General features: G+C 35.5%; 1 protein-coding gene across 4 annotated transcripts in view; it reads right to left on the bottom strand.

Moving 5' to 3' along the window:
• ATP9B (ATPase phospholipid transporting 9B (putative)) overlaps positions 1–19,676 on the bottom strand; it is a 151,601-nt gene that overhangs the window by 59,177 nt on the left and 72,748 nt on the right. For all 4 annotated transcript variants that reach the window (XM_062514181.1, XM_062513456.1, XM_062512636.1 and 1 more), the window contains exons 10-11: positions 17,263–17,338; positions 10,134–10,210 (exon numbers count right to left, since the gene is read on the bottom strand). In XM_062514181.1, the coding sequence (XP_062370165.1) occupies positions 10,134–10,210; positions 17,263–17,338 (153 nt within the window). The remainder of the gene's footprint in view (positions 1–10,133; positions 10,211–17,262; positions 17,339–19,676) is intronic.

The following is a 19,676-nucleotide window of genomic DNA, read 5'->3' on the forward strand; positions in this document are numbered from 1 at the left end:
ATAACAAAAAAATCTTACCATAAAAGTCAACTCCTCCTTTTTATGTTTATATTCTTAAAGACGTTTTATGAACCATTTCATACTTAATGGTTTACAAGCAATCCCAACAGTTGGGAATTGTGTGAAAAGTTGCACAGATTGACAGATGAAATGAAAAGGTCTGTATTAATTTTCCAAATAAAGAAATGCACGGAGTGGTATTTCACTATGATTATACTCCAAAGTACCAATTAGAACGCGTATCAGAAAGTTGACACTCTACAATAAAGCAAATAATTTCCAGTTGGAGGGGCAGAAAATGTTAATATGCAATGTTCAAGACTACAAGAATCTTTGTAAAAGGAAGTAGCTAATAAGGTTTAATGATGCATGTCAGGAAGCCACAGTATGTAGGGAAACACAGCTGGCTTCATTTTGTAAACTATTTGATATACACATCTTTCTAGTTCACGATTATCAGCTGTGCGAGTGCCACAGGGGACAGTTTAGCCTTCAGATCAGGATATTCTTCTTGTTCTCTAAATTACAAGTAAAATACATTAATATAATATGGTGCTGTAGGCTAGTGCCCTGACTAAAGCTTATCAGCTTACAAAAAAGATTAAAGAACTCTTCTGTAAGATTCAGTTTGAACAATCTCAGCAGAATAAACAGGCTGAAGAATACCGAAATAATAAATATATTTATAATACAAATTTACACACATTTTTGAATGTCAGATTAAACCCTGAAAGTTACTAAAATAAACATGAAATGTCATTTATATTAATTCATACCATTTCATAAGGCATGTACTTCTTTTATTATTAAATTACTATTAATAAAGAAATCATGGGTGTTATGGATAGATGCAGCTATACGAAGCTGTATGCCTCCTGCTTTACTGCACTCCAAGTTGCTCAGTGACTGCAATATGCAGGTGACAGCAATTAGCAGCAGATGAAAGAAGCACTTTGAATTTGTACCAGATGGCAGCTAAGGGTCATTGGAAGCTAGTAGACCTTCCACAAGGAAACTGTTGTGTAGTGCAACCATAAAACTCTTCAGTACTTAGAAATAAATTATTCAGGGCCTCAAAGAAAATTGGAAGGTCAAAATAGAATATAAAATATTACACAAGGCATTAAAAGCTCACCTAGAGCTTACAGAATTAAATACATTTAAAAATAAAACAGTGCATACAGAGCATATCTTAACCTCACAATGGGGAGAGTCATTACAAAGCAAGTAGGAACATCAGCTAATTTATTTGCTAAACAATTCAAACTTGTGTCCCAAAGGAGGTGCTACATAAACACACTTTTTCTTCAGTGCAAGAATAAGATACTGACTGAATACATGCTTCAGTGCAAGAGGAAAAAAGGCCAGGGGAAGATTCATACATGGAATACAACACTTTAATGGGTACCCCTCCACACTTCTACCAGTGCCCTTGAAAGTGCTGTTTCGCGGCTCAAACACAATTAAGTGTATTTCATTTGCAAAAATTAATTCCCACAATCTCCAAATTTATAAATACATCCAAATTTGCTTCCTTTTTTTTAGCTGCAAATCGAGCGTGAGATCCCCTTAGATGGAACACAGCCCTGCACTAGGTACTGCATAAACTACCCCAGCAAGCCAAGGAACAGACAAATTGATTTGAGTGCAAAGTAGAAAGTAATGATACAGTAATAGCTGAAACAAACACCCAAAAGTCAAAATAAGAGGTGGACATACAGCCAGAGAACCTTTGGGAATTCCAAAAGTATGTATAGATAAGGTCGATGAAATGGTTACTCAGCTGCTTATGGGGAATCTCTTCCATGCATAAAACTATTAAAAAAATCAACCATGCATTCACAAGTTAAAGCCAAAAACTCAACAGCAGAGAAGATGAAAGATACATGAGTTGCAATGAAAGGAGCTTTAAAAGGAAGGTGGCAGGGCTAAATAGGTTAAGGGGGAAGGAAGGAGGGAAGGAAGGAGGGAAGGAGGGAAGGAAGGAAGGAAGGAAGGAAGGAAGGAAGGAAGGAAGGAAGGAAGGAAGGAAGGAAGGAAGGAAGGAAGGAAGGAAGGAAGGAAGGAAGGAAGGAAGGAAGGAAGGAAGGAAGGAAGGAAGGAAGGAAGGAACTAGTAAAAGTATTAGACAGACCAGAGTAATAGGATGGAGAAGCAGAAAAAGGCAAGGAGGACAGTAGTCAGAAAAAAGGTATGTTGAATACAAAGCAGAGGACCAGTGCTGGCTGTATCTCTTCCAGAGACCATGCATACAGGAGGGAATCACATCACAAAAATATGCATCAAAAAGTTTTCCAACGGTTCTTTTGAAAAACCTGAAATAAACAACTGTCCAACCACTGTCAAACTAAGACTAGAACAAGAGCTCTATATGATAGGCAGGAAAAAAACAAACAAACAAACAAAAAGCCTATCCCTCCTAACCTTCAAACCCAGCAGGCATCAGTAAGAATCTTATTTTCTTTCTTGAGCTGAGTCACAAGCCATCTATCTTTGCTTTTACAAAAGAAAATATTTAACTGGATGCCTTGAAGACTATGAGATTAAGAAAAGATTCCACAATGTGTCCAAATCATAGAAAAAATAAAATTGAATGCTATTTTGTATAAACAGTATTTTGGGATACATTCCAAACGATATGATGGGAAGGGAATGAGCTTTAAGAATATGAAGAGCAATTAACTCTACAAACTAATCCACAATCTAAACCACATTATTTTCATCTGGTACAAGCTGGAATGTTGATTTTAATGCTGAATGTATTGACAGGGTTGCTCTCTGAACTGAGGTAAAAAAGAAGGGAAAAGATTGTATTTGTTAAGAATATGACAAGCTCATTACTTCAAGAGTGCAAACACAACTCAGTAGTAAACTATCTTAGTTATGATCACTATGTTCAGCCTACATCAAAACAAATACTATGTCCATATATGGAGAAAACTTTCCTTTCCCTCTAGATATCCATCACTGTAGACTAAGTCACGTGAATCATAATGGTTTCTGAGCCTCCAGTAATTAGAGAAATACTTGAGACTTCAGCTGCATGAATTATTGAGTAGCATAAATTAAAACATCAGAAGATTTTTTTAAAACTTGCTCTACACCAAGAGAGGGCTGTCCAATGATGACAGTAAACAATAATTAATGCTTGTAAAACATCCAAATATGAGTTGTGAAAATCCGAAGAGCATTTATTCTAAGAATGCTCTGCAGGTCTTAAACATCCTAGTTTCTGACGTTTAGGACATCCCTCTTTCATAATAACTGTAAAAAATAATAATCAATATACTTTGAACTTACCCATCTAAACTCAAACTAATATCTCTATTCCTTCTTATATAGTTCCTTTCCATATTGGAAAAAATTAAGCTTATTCAGTAAAATATTAAAACAACTGCAGAAATCATAAAAAATGCGAAAGACAAATTATATAGGCTTTTCCTAATAACAACTAGAGTTCATAAGGACCTTAGGCGCATCTGACTTTCTACACAGTTGCAGCATCAAGTTTTTGGAACTGCACATTTCAGAAATGTATTTGCATGGATCTTAGCTAAGGAAAAAAATTATTCCAAAAATAAAGTTTCAGATTTCCGATAAAATACACACACTAAAGAAACAAACCACAACAACGTACTGACTGTAGTACATTGCTCTTATTAACAAACACCCAGTGCACAGAACATAACCCTAATGTAGGAAAACACACAACAACCTCCTTCCACAACATCAGTATTTTGGTTACCACCACTTTGGCTCACTCTCTGCCAGCAAGGCATCGCAGGTAGAGCTTTCCGAAAGTGGTGCAGTCCTAAGCCATGGGATGGGTTCCAAGTGCCCTCTGAGAGGTCACGTCCTTTGCCCTTACCCTTTCCACCTCCCAGCAGCCACATTTTGCCAAGGGCATGATTAAATTCTGAATGCCAGCAAAGCCATAAGTAGAAATGTAAAGGTAAAAGCAAACTCCCTCAGCTGATCAGCAGCAGTGGAGGCAGCAGTTGAGAGGAAATAGCCCTCGGGGTCTGCCTCTTTGAGAGCTTACTGGGATATTCCACACAAGCCAAATGTGCAGAGGATCTCCCTATTGCACTGTCTCTTGTAGAATGACAACATTTCAAACGATTTCTTTATTTTACCACAAATAATTCATTTTAGACTAGACTGCCACAGGTAAAATACATGTGATTTCTGGTGAATAAGCTGAATAGCAGGCTGTTGCTATTCCATAACTTGATCCATTTTAAGAATTATTCTATTTTGTGAGGCTAATCTATTTTAATAGAATAATAGAGTACTTCAGAAACTGCATAGTCTACCATTGATCCTTCCTTAAACATCACTGCAAAATGACATTGAACTACTGAGACAAACTCTAATCTACACATGTTCTAAAAATACTGATGACAAAATCCAAGCAACTTTTTAATGGGAGTCTCCAAAATGGGGAGAGAGAGATCACAGAACATCAAGTAACATTCTTGATGAAAATCACAAGAGTTTAGGATTCCAAGTTAGACATGGCTTGTGGGTTGTCATTCACATTCTGGTACAGATCAGTTTTTATCATTCTATTGCTTTATAATAGGGAATAAATTTAACCCTGTAGAAATTTTACAGTTGAATACCTTAAACTGACCACTCTCAGCTTCCTGTTTCTTTTGTGGCTCTTCCATTTTTCCCCCACCCCACCTCCTCTGTCTCTCATGCCTGAGTTTTCCATTTGTAGTACTACCATTTTATTTCTTTTGAGGAGAACAATGTAAAGAGAATAAAAATATATACACCACTACTTGAAAAGCATTGCTAATGTGGATAAAAGTGCCCCACCAAGTCTCTGAAAAGAAGCAGCTATAAATAAAATACTTGAGTGTACAAAACCCCCCAGCACAACAGACTGTTTGCATTAACTGATTTCTGTCTACATATACACACAAGGAATTAAATCAAGACTTTGTCTTACTGTTTTCTTATTGTCTTAAAATCATGGTATAAATCTAGCATTCTTCCAATTTTCTATATATCAAAGAAAATGGAAAACCTTAGCTCCTTTATGTGGAATTATGCTTTTTCCACACTAGTCATCTAAGGATTGAAATTCCCACTTTGACACTCTTGCTATTTCAGTTAATGGTGTTAATGATAATTATAGTAGGTAGATGTTCTCTCTGTCTCAGAGTAAAGGACACACAAATTTTGTTCTTGGTTTGCCAAAACACTGCTGACTGTTTCCAAGCATCAACATTCCTACTATTCCGTTCTAATTTTGGAATGACAAAGATGCCTCCTCTGCCATTTAGCCCTTTCTTTCCAAACTTTTAAAGAAAAATACCTTTTGTCTTCCTCCTTACCTAACACTGTTCCATCCTTCTTGCTGAGACACTCTAGGCTTTTCAAGGTGCTACTCTCCTTCCTTTGCTCAGAGATGACAGCACATGGAGAGAAAAGCATCAACAACACTGCATTATATATATTTCCCTGTGGCCTAGTCCCACAAATTCTCCTGTACACCAAGAGAGGGATTCTCATACTTCATGAGAAGCTGGTAGTTAAGCACTTTCTTGGACAGAAGCTCTGTGTCAGGAGACAAACTAAGTATGGGGAGTGCATACTACCTGTAGGTGACAGCTTTTTTCTCAATTTTATCCAATACCAAGACAAGTTTTTAGGAGGATTAACTACAGCAGACTATACTCCAATATAAAGGGCTGGCTGCATAAACATTTTATCATATAAATCCTTAACATTTGCCATGAAGAGCCATGTAACAGTTTCCACTGTTCTACTCTTACCCTGACCCTTCCAACATACAGCCAGAGAAAGACATTCTTCTCAAATAGACTATGAACATCAAATTATCAATTAAAACAAAAATGCAAGCAAAAAAAATATGCACATGGAATTACTGGGCTCTTGCACAACAATGCAGCAGCAGGATGAAGTCAATGCCCTTATGAAGCTCTGAACAGAAATGCAAATTTGACTTAGAAATGTCAGCCTTTGGGGTAGAATAGATAAGAATGACTTACTAATGCCACTAACAAGATGCTGGACAGCCTAATTTATTAAAGTTCCCAAAAATGCATTAAGGTAGAAGAAGCATATGTTTTTAGTATTGAAAAAGTTATGCTGAACAGGGAAATTGGTGAACTGGCATCAGTTTCTGGGAACACATGAATCTGCTCCTGCCACTCCATTTCACTGCAAATAAAGAACTGGAGGGAAGGGTGTTATTTTCTAGCAAATATTTTTCAAAAATCATCCTCAAAAAGGGGACAAAGAGCCTAGATAAAAGCCTTTTAAACACAGAGAAGTAAATCTGGTCAGAAAACACCAGGAAGAAATTTTGTGGAAGGAGAAAAAGAATGAGAGACAGAGAGAGAGCAGCAAACCAATTTGCCTCAGCTTACCAGAATAGCAAGGCCATTTTCAAATAACCAAGGGCAACATATACACATGGAAAGGAAAAAACTCAACAACCCTTTTGAGGTTTTAATTTGTTAAAAAAGCCAAATCAAAACAGCAAACAAGCAACAAAAGCAGGAACCACAAGAGCAGTTAGCTTTCAGGATAGTTAAGAATTAGGGTAAAAACACTATTACTGTTTTGATGAACACGAAATGGTAACTATGAAGTTTTACTTCTGATGTTAAAATTTAACAGCAGATGAAGAATTCCATAAAGTAAGGGGGGGGGGAGAGGGAAGTGTTTTGAATGCTGCTTTTAAGGATTAGCAACATTAAAACTATTTTTATACTAATCTGAAGCACACTAGGCAGATTACATGCTGTAGCTTCTTTAGAGAGGCTACTGATATCTCAGGAGTTCCATTTAAGATAATTTCTACTAATTGTGATGCATTAATGTGCACATTCTGTGTGTATATATATTGCAATATCCAAGAAATTTTAATGCTTCAATCTTAGTACCCAAAATACATTCCCCTGAATTTATTTCCATCTCCTGCCAAGGATACTGTGTTTTTTTAACTTTACCCCCAAATTCTGCTTCCATTGATGGAAAAAAGTCACATTTGCAGAAAGGCTGCACCAACAGTCTTGCTTTCTATGAAGACCAAAGCTGCAAAAGCAGCTCTGAATTTAGATAACAAAATACTGTTCTGCACTTTAAATAGGGAAGAATGAGAACATTGAAAAATGCCAGACAAAATAAATAAATAACCTTAGTTTGTTAATTTCCCTCTTGGTTAATTAAGACCTATAAATGACCTTTAGCATTGACAAGTCCAACTTCATCCAGAAAGCCAAGGTTTAAGAATATCTATCCAAATAGGATTGATTGCTGATTACAGCATTGTGAGGAGCACAATTCAATCTGATTTTTTTTTCTTTAAAGGCTGGAAATGCATTCCTGAGTAAGCTGATGTGACTGCCAATGAGGTAAAATGCAGAGAGTCATTACACTATAATGTTGATGTTACTACTTCCACATCTATCTGAAACACAGAACATATATCATTTTAGAATGAAATTAAACCTTGCCAGAAATAATTTTTCTTTATATTGTTGGAATTAAAAACATATTGAATTGATCCATTAAGAAAATTCTATGCTCTCTATGTTTGTGTTTTTCAGACTGTCTGCATCCTTAGGCAATGAAACAATTTTTACAATTGTAATAAAACAAGTAACTGTTGACTTTAAGTTAAGAAAATTGTTGCTTGAATGACTAAATACTTCAGCAAACACAATAAATCCTTCTAAGTTTAACATACAGATAAATCCAATGCTTGAACAGGTACATAAATTTCACATTGTTTCTTATGCAAGTTTTCCTAAACTTATTCCAGTTTTAGTCTTTTGCTGGGTGTTTATATAGCAGGTCCAGATGTCTAAATTTTAATATTGGTTCATTCAAAAAGCATCTACCGTTAAGTAGGAAAACTAAAAATCTACCACTAGAAAAAATTAATTTACAGTATGAAGTACAGCAGTAATGTTATTCTCCAGCAACAACTACAACTGTAGCACTTATCCATATTTCAATGAAGAGAGGACTGATAAAAGAGTAGGACTCATGTATTTCTTGCTAATCTCTGGACATATGAGTTTCAGTTTAACAGTGTAATTTGGGAATCATAGATCTCAGTGTTTGCTTTCTCCCAGAGAAAGAAGACAACAGCATCACTGAACTATGGTCCCAAGAAGAGAGTATCAACACATTGTACAGGAAAATCTCTGAAAAGTTATTTTTATTTGTTTTCAAAGAGCAGCAGAGAAAGACAAACTATTTTCAAACAGTATTTCAAACAATTCTTTCCTATAGCAGAAAAGGCTGCAGACTTATTTCCTCTCAAGTTTGCAGCAATAGCACAATTAATCAATTTAATTTTAATTGTGTTTCAGCAAGTTAGATGCAGATTTCTGTTTTAATGTTCAAATCTTTAATCGCTCAAATGTAATGTAACTTCTACTCTCAAAGGCTATTTTAGACTCCCTTCACCCTCCTATTGGGTCCTAATGCTACTTACTCTAGCTCACATGTAACCATTACTATCAAGCTTGAGAAAACCTGGGAAGATTCTCGAATACACAGAGGAGAAATGAACTGAGTACTGTTTGCCTACCTTCTACATGGCTAGCAAGCACAAAATATCACCTACAGACAGCAAATGTCTTATCATATAAAAGTATGCAAACCAATCTCATCCCATGGTAGAAGACAGAGACGGTAAGATGCAGACTCCACAGAAAAGTACAGCTAAAACTACATCTTAAAAATTATGACAGTGTTTTTTACAGTGCAGTACTCCATTTTATCACTTATGCAGCTGTGAGAGCTGTGTTTTCTTGTTCTCAGTTCCCAAATTAATCCTTACTGGCCATGTTACATGTTGGTTACTGCTTTAAACATGGTTGTTCAATCCACAGAGACAAAATCTCCTTGCCAACACTATTGTTGAAATAGCCATATACAAAAAATTTAACATTTGCTAAATACCTAATAAATCCACAGAATCCACTGAATTTAGGTAACGCATGTTACACTCATGCATACTTCCCTATCAGTTTACTACACTAAATAATTTAATTTTAAACACCTGTGAGAATTATTACTCATAAGTTGTTCAGAATTCTTAAGAGAAAGATGCTGTTACTAAAGGGCTTATCTTTGTATCAGGTAGAAGAGAAAATAACCTTATACCATAAACATTCTGGTTCCATTTTACTCTATTATTTTAAAATACATGTTACGAAGATTAAAATAATAAAAGCCCATCTTAATCCTGGTAATGGAACATATCACCTGTCTCTGTCAATGAGACATTTAAAAGCACCTTTTTATTAGAAACACAAATCAATATACTCAGGGGACTACAATAACTGCTTCAAGCAACTTGTATTATCATTTCACTCTTGATGTTCCTACTCAGAGCAACTTATTATGAATGGCGTGAAAATGGCAACCTGTCACAGTTGATTTTTTTTTTCTAAACCTCTTGCAATAATTTTTTCCTTTCTTAATATAATTATATTCTTACTAAACACAGGTTGTAAGGTACAGCCCACAGCTGAAGTTTTATTTCTTTAAAATTCAGAGTGTTCCTCAACTTACATTAGAAACATTACTGATTAAGTGAAGAGCTATTTGCTTTGTTTAGAACTGAAAGACTCTTGCACAGAAGGAAGCACTGAAACTTCTGGTATCTTCTTGATGGAAAAATTTCTGGAAAATGTTTTAATTGCAAGCAAAAATCCCTGAAAGAGTGTTCTGGGTCCTGACTGGAACTGGTAACCTGAATAAACTTTAGTGTGTTACAAGCACTCCTTAAAACTGCTGTGTAGGTTTAGCCAAATACTTTACAGTAAAATAATATTGGAGAAGTGAAAATTAATATTTAGCTGTGAGACAGAACTACAAAGGTCTGAAGATGAACATGGACACTTCAAAGACAAATGACCCCATTACTGCCTGTAACACTCCTAGCTAAAGGAAGAATAATTTTACTTTCAAAAGGACACAGTGGCAGAATTAACTTCCAGTACCAAAATTCAAGGAAGCAGCACAAATGAAACACATCACAATAAAAACTTTTAGATTTTTGGGTTTAGATACACATCTTTTTTAGTTTTCTGTGAACAGAATCTGGCAATCCTAGAGTAAGACTAACTTACCTTGTTTTTTGGATTGGATGTGTTCATTACACTTCGTGTTTCCTTGCCCGTGTAAATAACAACACCAATTACAGTTCCTGAAATACAAACCAAAACCCAGAGGTGTCAAGTAAATGAGAGAAAATTTTCTCAAATTAAAATTTAAGGAACTAATTTAGTTCCTTAAATTCATCAATTGTATGAAAAAAACCCAACATTTATGCATAACACTGTGAGTGCTGTTTTTCAGAATGTGAAATGAATCAATTTAACTGCTGCAATAAATACCCATAAAGATGATAACATGCTTTCCTTCTTTTTTATGGAAACAGTACTTCCAAAGGAACTGGTCAGAAACTTGTATTTGAACTTAAAATTTCCTCCAACTGTTTTCAGAAGTTAAGACAGTATAAATAACTGCACAGGGAATAAAAAATGAGGAAAGTGGTGCTGGACACCAATTGCCTGCTATCTCTGCCATCTGTAATGATGCAAAATCTGGTTCAGCCTATTAATTACATTGATAAAATGTTGTACAGAAATATTCTCTTCATAAGCTTATAAAATTTTTAATTTTTTAATTATCTTTTAGTCAATTTTTACGGCATGGTATAGGAAAGTTTGGCTTCAGCATCACATTGTCATGTTAAAAAAAATCTTTTATGAATAAGCCACATAACACTTTCTAGCATAAAAAACTCCCCTTATTTCTATTAGTTCATTAAGTGACCTGAAATGGCTTTATGGCAGTACAACCAGTAATGTGATATTTTTGGTGGTCACTATGCTATAAAGAAATAATAAACAAAACTATTCAAAAACTCCCTGCTCAGAAAACTTTCAAAAAAGAAGAAGTATTACAGTTTGTCTGACATTAACTTAACTTGTCTCTGGCAATTTGAAACAAATGTAAGATGGGCCACCACTACTCTTGTAGCGCAACAGGTTGTAAAAAATTGAAGAAACAACCAAAGACAAAAAAGATGATAGTGAAAGATGTCTGCATTAAAGATGTCTGCATTAAAGATGTCTGCATTAAAGATGTCTGCATTAAAGATGTCTGCATTTACTCAAAAATAAGAATGTGTCCTGTTTTAATCCCAGGCAACTAAATTTTATGCAGCTGCTTACTCACTTCCTTCCCAGAGCACCAATGATGGGATGGCGAGGAGAATAAGGAAAAAAAAATTAAAAAGAAAACATAACAAAACCAACCAACCAACCAATCCCTCCTGTGCAAAAAAAAAAACAAAAACACAAAAACCCATCACAACTCATGGGTTGAGATAAGAATGGTTTAATGATTGAAACAAAGTAAAATACAACACCAGTAATACTTGTGATAATATTAATGATTATAAATACTGTAATGAGAAAGCAAACAAACAAACATCCCCACCCCCCCCCCAAGAAAAAAACCAACCAAAAAACAACAAAAAAAACCCCAACCCCAAAGACCCAAGTGAAACAAGTGATGCATAGTACCATTTCTCACATCCCCTGATCAATGCCCAGGCCACCCCAAAATTCCTACAATAGTCATTAATCCGTAATTTCAGAATCCCTTCTATTGTCTCCAACCAAGTCCTTTGGGGCACTTTATTTTGGAGTGGTCCTGAGCTGACCTCTATGTAACAGTCAGAATGTATTGGACAATACGCTGTACGGAATCTCCTCCTGCATTCTACAGCAACCTCTGCCTTCATAGGTATTTACTTCAATAGAAGATGGGGATGACTCTACATTCCAGATGGCACATTTCTACAGTTTCACCTGGCTAGCCTGCTGCAGCTCAGAAAAAAAAAAACTGTCCTACTTGTCTCATATTTTGCTTCTTGAAAAGTTGGTTTCAAAGGTCAAAGTCAGATAAATTCCATTTTGACTACTGAACTTAGAGCAGAATTTTGGTTAGATTGACTAAATTGCTTCTTATAACAAGTTGTTGATCTTAGATTTAAAACTTTCTGGCATTAGCACAGTATTAGTGGTAACTATGTGTTCCATAGACCTGAAGATCATGGGTGAAGGGAACTCCATCCCTAGTTTAATTGTTGTCCCACAGTGGCTGCACCAGGCACAGTTCTGGTGTTCAAAAGCATGAACTGAATCCAATCTGGGATTTCTGGAAGCATAGCTGTACTGCAAACCACAGCTTATTAAAAGCAATGACTCATGTATTTTTATGTACGGGGACTCTGCAAACTGGGTCTTGTACACTGGGCAATCACTGATAGGTATGAGTGGAGGGGGAGAGAAGTTAGGAGATACCACTAGAACAAACGTGGGCCTAGAAAAAAAATACAAGCAGACTTGTGATAATCAGGAATACTCTGAATCTGGTGTATGATTATATCAATTTTGGTATCTCCCAAGCAGAACATGAACCATATAAAAACTAGGGTGTGCTCAAATTAATTAAAAGTCTTATGTAGGAGTTGGCAGAAAATACTGCTTTTGACAGCTGTGCAGTTATATAAATTGTTCTGGTTTTATCTAAAGTGACTTCACAAGACTGACATCTGCCAAAACAATGATGCAATTTCATTAATACAAATCTTCTCTTAATAGGTATCTCAGCAGGTTTCTCAGAAAGCTGCATTATCTCATTCAGCATTTGAACCACACTGATCATTACCACAAGTGGAGAACAAAAAGCTGAAGTCTATACTGTAGTGGACCTTTTGAGGCTTTAAAAAATTTAACTGATAACTTTCCTCTCTCCCTTTCTCAAATGAAACCTGCCAAAGCTTTCAATAAATGCAAACACCACAGTCATTGATGCCACAAGCAAAAATGATTTGAAAGATAAGAAATTTAATTGAGATAAACTAAGAAATTTTCAGAATACTCAGTGGTTTAAGTTATTTGCTTATATTTAGAGGTGTTTCTCCAGGGACAGTAGTTTTACAAGTTTTCACTAACCAAAATTTCCTTCCCTTCAGGCACGGTTATTAATTCCACAGTGATAACACAGATATTAAAAATGACAGATACTCTGTGCCTTACTGCTAACTTTTTAAAAACCTGCTAGAATATTGCCTGTAAGTGGAAAAGTCAGAATATTTTTCCTATCTCACTTATTAAAGAATAACTAAAGGATGACTGCATGCTTTGGACTTGAGAGAAAGGCTTTTGATGTCCATCCCTGCCAGAGGCTTCCAGTGTGATCCAGGCACATTTGTCCTCTCTAGGGTTGGGATAAACATCGTACAGATGGTCACCAGATTTCTGTCAGAACTTTACAGCAAAGGGCAGAAAACCCTGAAGATTGAATAGCAGTAGGAATCTCCATTTAGATATCTAAACTACCAATTTTGAAACTGGGTATATATTGGGTGTGGTAAAATGGTTCCCCCCCCCCCCCCCCCCCCCCCATTTAGCTGATAGTTATTCTAATGGGTAAAGAGAAACACTAAATCCAAGGAAAGCAAACACCCTCCAAATGTACAGATTTGAGTAATCTCACTCTCCTGAACATTATATTTTGATATAAAAAATTACATGGAATAGTTTATTCTTGAGTTGTTTGGAATTACACAATTTTGCTGAATCAATTTTTTAATTCCCAAAATTCATGAAGAAAATAAAAAGTCTTAAATATTTAAATAAAATTTGCTTTAAAAAAGCAAATACTTTTCTTCTGTCACTTCTCTATGGTCACTTCTACTGTTCTAGCAATAGATGCTTTTTTACTCTGTAGAATCCATTATTGTAGTATTCTGATATTCTCATGAGCTTTGGTAATCTGCATTCAAGATGCAGTTGATAAGATTTCTTGAAACCTTTATACATTTAAATTTACTGTTACTGATCTGCAAAATAATTGATTTGTGGTCTCTCTCTTCTAGAACTGTCAGGGCATCAGCAACCAGAGCTCAAGTTTTCTGAGGTATTTCCCCACATAATTCCCCAAACACTTTTCCCAGCCTAACCTTGACCCTCTGCATCACCTTGACAAATAGCAATGGCATCTATCCTGGAGACAGTAGGCTATCCTACCTGATACAATGTGGTGTTTGTAATATGTCAAAGAGTAGTATCAGGAAATTCAGCATACATTAATCACTGAGAGGAGAGCCCCCTCACACAAAAATTGTCCTTTATTTCCTATACCAAACTGTTCTTAAAATTAAATAAGGTTTTGTATCTGCAACTCAAGTACATATTCCTTTCCTGGCTGTCAGTGATGTAGCTCTCTGTCTCTGCTCCTGACACCATCGGCCAGTATTATGTCAAGATACCAGTGCGAGGTTGGCCCAGAGCACTTGGTAACCACCTACAAGGGGATGAAAAGGGCCTAACAGGCCCAATGAGTCACACATTTGCTTGGCTTAGTAACAGATGATGTCCAGGCTACCTAAGAGAGCACTGAAAGAAGCAGCCTTCCAAGCTAGACTGCATTAAAGACTGTCATGCTCAAGAGTCTTGCAGTAAATAAAGAGATGTACAGGGAACACTGGATGGAAGAACTCTACCCCACCACTACCTGGACTCAGGCCTCAAACCCACCTTCTTGAACCAAAGTGGAATAGCAATAGAATTATTAGGTTTGCACACAGACTCTTTTGGTGAAAAATACCTGTGTGCAACAGAACTGTGAACCTAGACAGTAAGGACACTGAAATCAGATACAAGTGTGGGTGAGGTAGCTGTCTACTGAGTAGAAAAACTGCACACTTTCACATGCTACAGGCTGTTAATTCTTCTGTTTTCATGGAATCCTAGTGTCACTTGTCTGTAGAAGCTGTGCAAAAGCAGATTTTTCAGATATAATTAAGGGCTGATTATACCAGGGGAGGAAATGCAAAGGCACCTGCAAACTTGTGTAGGCAGAGTCCACCTTGATATAGCCTTCCATCGTAGACTTAAGCAAGTCAGATTATATGTACTTATAATGCAGTCAGAAAGTAACCAGCATTTTTGTTAAGATTTTCAGTTGTCACAAATGTTGGAAATTCAATTATGAAGTCTACTTAAAAAAAAAAACAAAAAAACAAACAAGCAAATTTAATTAGCTCAGCATTAAGCGTTCTAACTTAGCTATGTACATTCAACTTGAAAGTGAGATGAAAACAACTGAATGATACATCAGTTATCAATCAGATCTAGAACACCTTAATTTCAACGGTTTCATAGATGTTTTATCTCATTATCTTCCTCATGACTATATGCACAGTGTACCTTTAAGACCTTACAAATGCCTTATTGGACAAGCAACAGACTGAAGGCAATAATTTCCTGCTTTTTGCTGAAGGCCTAATCCTATCAAAATGCTAAAATTACATCCACAGAGGTACTAAGTAATTCTTAAGATCTGGATTTTTGCCCTACAGGACAAGACATACTTACATGAGAGAAGCACATTACCATGGTATTAAATTGTACTTAATACATTAAATGAGGTAAGTGAAATGAATGATATGGCAAAGGTTAGATATAATTAATGTCACAAAATCAGTTACTGACAGAAATTATTTTTTGTCTAGTACTTTAATTCAAGCCATCTTCTGTATGCACACCATGACACTATTTTTAAGTTCTTGATTACATTATTTTTCCCTTCAGAAGGGATTGAAGTCTTGAAGAGCCATTCAATATTTTTTACTTTGTATTATTCAGTGAGTTTGCCCTTAGTTTGCCTTAAAATCTTATTTCACTGTTAAAAAAAATGTTCCAACAAGCAAATTATCTTTTCCTGTTTTTCCACTGCCATCATTAATAATGAGCTGAAGTCCTTCATACATAATTAAACTTTCACGAGACCCCTCAGTAGTAAAAACCTCAAACTTATGCTAAGGTATAAATTTTAAGGAATAAATTTTAAGGAGCACTGTTTCCATTAACATGGAAGATCCAAACATCCAAATTTAGATAGCAGACCAAGAGCAATCAGTCAATAGCTACGCTTCTAAACAAAATCATCTGCCATGGAAATGAAAACATGAACAGCTTTCAATTAAAATTCAGATGTACTGATTCAGAATTACTGACTTTGCAAATGAATACTCTTTGAGCATAGTTTTCCTCCATACATAGATCTGAGGAAAAGGAAACTCAAACAAAGTTTACATAGCATTGACATTTTTAATTCATGAGAAGCATCTATTTTATACAAAGTTAAAAACCTAACTGAGGCAAATTTTGAAATTTTAGGCATTTCACCAAACAGTTTTAGAGAGAACAGTTTTCCAGTGCAAGCAAACCAAACAACACTAGGAATTGAAGAACACTACTATCTTTTCAGCACTTGGGAAAGGAGTGTTCCATCACAGACTCCTTTGCCTCCTCAGAATTAATCTCTTCCCCACAGCCTTCCAGAAACCCTCTCACTGATATAAAAAGTCTTAATTGTAGGGACTAATTTTACAACTTAACTGGAGACTCTTTTACTTGTTTCCCATTTCTTGGCTGTTCCCAATTGGTCCAATTCCCCACCTTAAATCCTAGCTCTCTTCAAAAATCATGCTCTCTCAATTCCTTATTCTCACTCTTCATGCAAAGGAATAACCACAGCCCTTTTGACTTTTCTTATATAAAGCAAAAATGAAATAAAATAAATTTCTGCTCTAAAAACAAGAAGTTACAATGGCTTAAAGTCTGAATACAGCACCTAGGTATAAATGTGTACTCATTTATAATATCTAGAATGCATATGAAACAGTACAAATATTTAGATCCCAGTATTTTAAAATTATATAACTTTAATTTGTCTATTCTTTCTGATTAAAACTTTGCCTAATAGATCAAATACAGACTATTTGCCAAAGAGTATACATAAAAGATAAACTCCTAAAAAATGCAAAACCATCCTTGCTTTTCTGCAGGGAAAAGCATCCACTGTGAGCTGAACAGAGCACCTTACAACTTAAAGTTTTAATTGAATCAAAAAGGTTAGTGACTGGTGGGCTACAAGGGACTGCACTACTGAAAGATCGAACTTTAAGTTAAAAAACCCACAAAGCTATTAGGGAGGATTAAAACTATTTTGAGCAGTGTGATGATACCAATGGGAAGACAGAAAAGCAACAGTCTAATAGTCTGGAAGATAAAAGTATTTTACAATGTGAAATATTAATAGCTTTTGAAAAATAAGGATGCACTTCCATGGAAGTATTTAGATACATTAGCAGCTTTGTATTGCAGCACTTACCTGAAGCAACAACAGTGCTTGCCCATAATGTATTTTCTATGCTTAGGCTTTCGTGAACTGCAGGATCACTGTCTTCCTGTAAAAAATAAGAACAGCTAATAAGTAAATCACCATCACAAAAAGTTAAGAAACATGTCAAACCATCTCAATAACTGACACAGGATTTTTGCATCCTTGTATCAGTCACTGTATAATAGCATTCATTGTCCATACAGAGACACAAATAACTTTCTAAAAAGTGAAAGAATGTTTTAAGTTCATATCACTTCTATCCAATCATATTAAAAGAACTAGTCAAAAGAATTTTAAAAGTAGCATAATTTTTTCCTCAGACATATTAAACTGCAGAACAGTATGTTATAGCATGCAGTTAAAGTGAGCTATGAACACTAACACTAACCAAAAATTAACATCTTGTTATGTATTTAAATAATCTATAATTCATGCAGTAAGTTACGGTCATCATCATTTTGCACCTGATTAACACTATACAAACTTCAGGGAAAAATATTTTGATGTTTAAAATGAAATGCAGGCTTGTATTATCTTACCACATGCTTAAAAAATAGATACTCCTTGGGAAAATACCTCCAATAGAAAACTGCTTTCATGATTACTTTAAACATCCCCTTTTTTTCCTCCCTTCTCTCCTCCCAAGCAATAATGATCTGCAGATTGTAAACAGACAATCTCTCATAATCAATTTGGAGCATGCACAGATTTGTTACTCATTAGCAGCTGGGAAACATGCTGTTTACAACTAAAGGAAACTTTAGAAGGTAGGATAATCAAGTGTATTTGATCAAATTACAGATTGTCGCTAAACATTTTGCAAGAAAGGGGAGATGACTTATTTATCAAAATACACAATAAATTCTACATGTTGTCAATAATCAAAAGCTACACCCATTTTTCACCTCTATTTTGAAACAACCACCAAGTACAGGATGAGCTCCATAGAAATTTCTGTTTCTAATAAAAAGAAAAATCTCCAGCTAAACACATAAGTTTTTGTGCAAAGAACAAGAAATCCCTATATATAGCAAGGAAACTATAGTTCTTACTCTCATAAGTGAGGAAAAATTGTTGTTTAAAAGTCATGGAAAAACATTCTGTCAAAAACAGAGGGGAAGAGAGGGAGGATATGGAATTAGCCCTGTGAAGCAAACCACAAATTTTGAATCAAGGTTTATTTCCTCACAATCCTGGGATTAGCTCAGTTTTTATGGCATGGTGCTAATTATGCCAAGGTTATGGCTTCAAACCCTATTATAGGCCACTCATTTAAGAGATGGACTTGATGATCTTTGCAGGGCCCTTACAATTCACAATATTCTGTGATTCTGTGAAGAATAATCAATGGTCTATAAGTTTAGCCTTAAATTAAGAAAAAAGAGAATTATTTTTTTATTCTTACCACAGGAATTAGTACTGCAAGATTTATTTGCTATACTCCTAAATCTTAATGCTCAGATTCCTGGTTTGATTTACAATCGTTCCCAAATTATTTGGGTTCTGTGATTACTTCTTGTGTTTATTCCAAATGGAAAGTAAAAATAACTGGAAAATGTTCAAAAAGAGCAATAAGGGAGGTCAACATAGCTTCCATACTAGATATGACTAAATAAACCTGACTTCTAATGGGGCATATGACAGACATCTATGAAAACAGGCACCTAAAAAGGGAGGATAGACACTGCTTATTTTTAACAAAAAAAGAAAGAAGTAATACATAAAGTCAGCAAAATTAAAATAACAGGCAATCATTCTTAAATGTGTACTTAATCTGTGTAACTTCCTCCCATTTCAGTGTTAAAGGGCTACACAGCTTAAAGGGTGAACTGGGTAAGTTTAGAGAAGTAAAATTCACGGTAGGTTACTTATAGAAAAGAGCTCTAACTCAGGAAATCTCCCACATCTTGAGTTAAGTGACAGATGGCGCTTTTGAGGAGATACTACTGTGTCCTTACTCTAGTTGTATTCTGCTTCCCAGCACTTTACTTCTGGTTATTGTCAAGAACAGAATACTAAGCCAGGTAAATCCTTTGTTTTCCCTTATTCTTCAGTTACCAGATTTTAAGACTGAACTGTAAAACTCTTCCATATTACAAGAAGAAATCAAAAGCCCTGCAATGATTCTGGAGAGCAGGGGTCAGGAAAAAGTCACTTGTTCAATGTCTACCAGTACTACAAGATTTAGTGAAAAAATTTCTTTTATGTCATTCAAAATAGTAAAACATCAAATGAGCTCTCTCTCTTTCCACTCATGCTCATTCAGAAAATGGTCTGGCCAAGCCCTTATCTTCTGCTTATTTCATTATGATATTTTCATGTCTTTACACCCTCACCTAACATTTTTGCCTTTCTACGGTTCGTTCCATTTCCAGAATACCACACCTTCCATGCCCAAATAG

The sequence above is a fragment of the Cinclus cinclus genome, chromosome 1, assembly GCF_963662255.1.
Source record: "Cinclus cinclus chromosome 1, bCinCin1.1, whole genome shotgun sequence".
NCBI classification, from domain to species: Eukaryota; Metazoa; Chordata; class Aves; order Passeriformes; family Cinclidae; genus Cinclus; species Cinclus cinclus.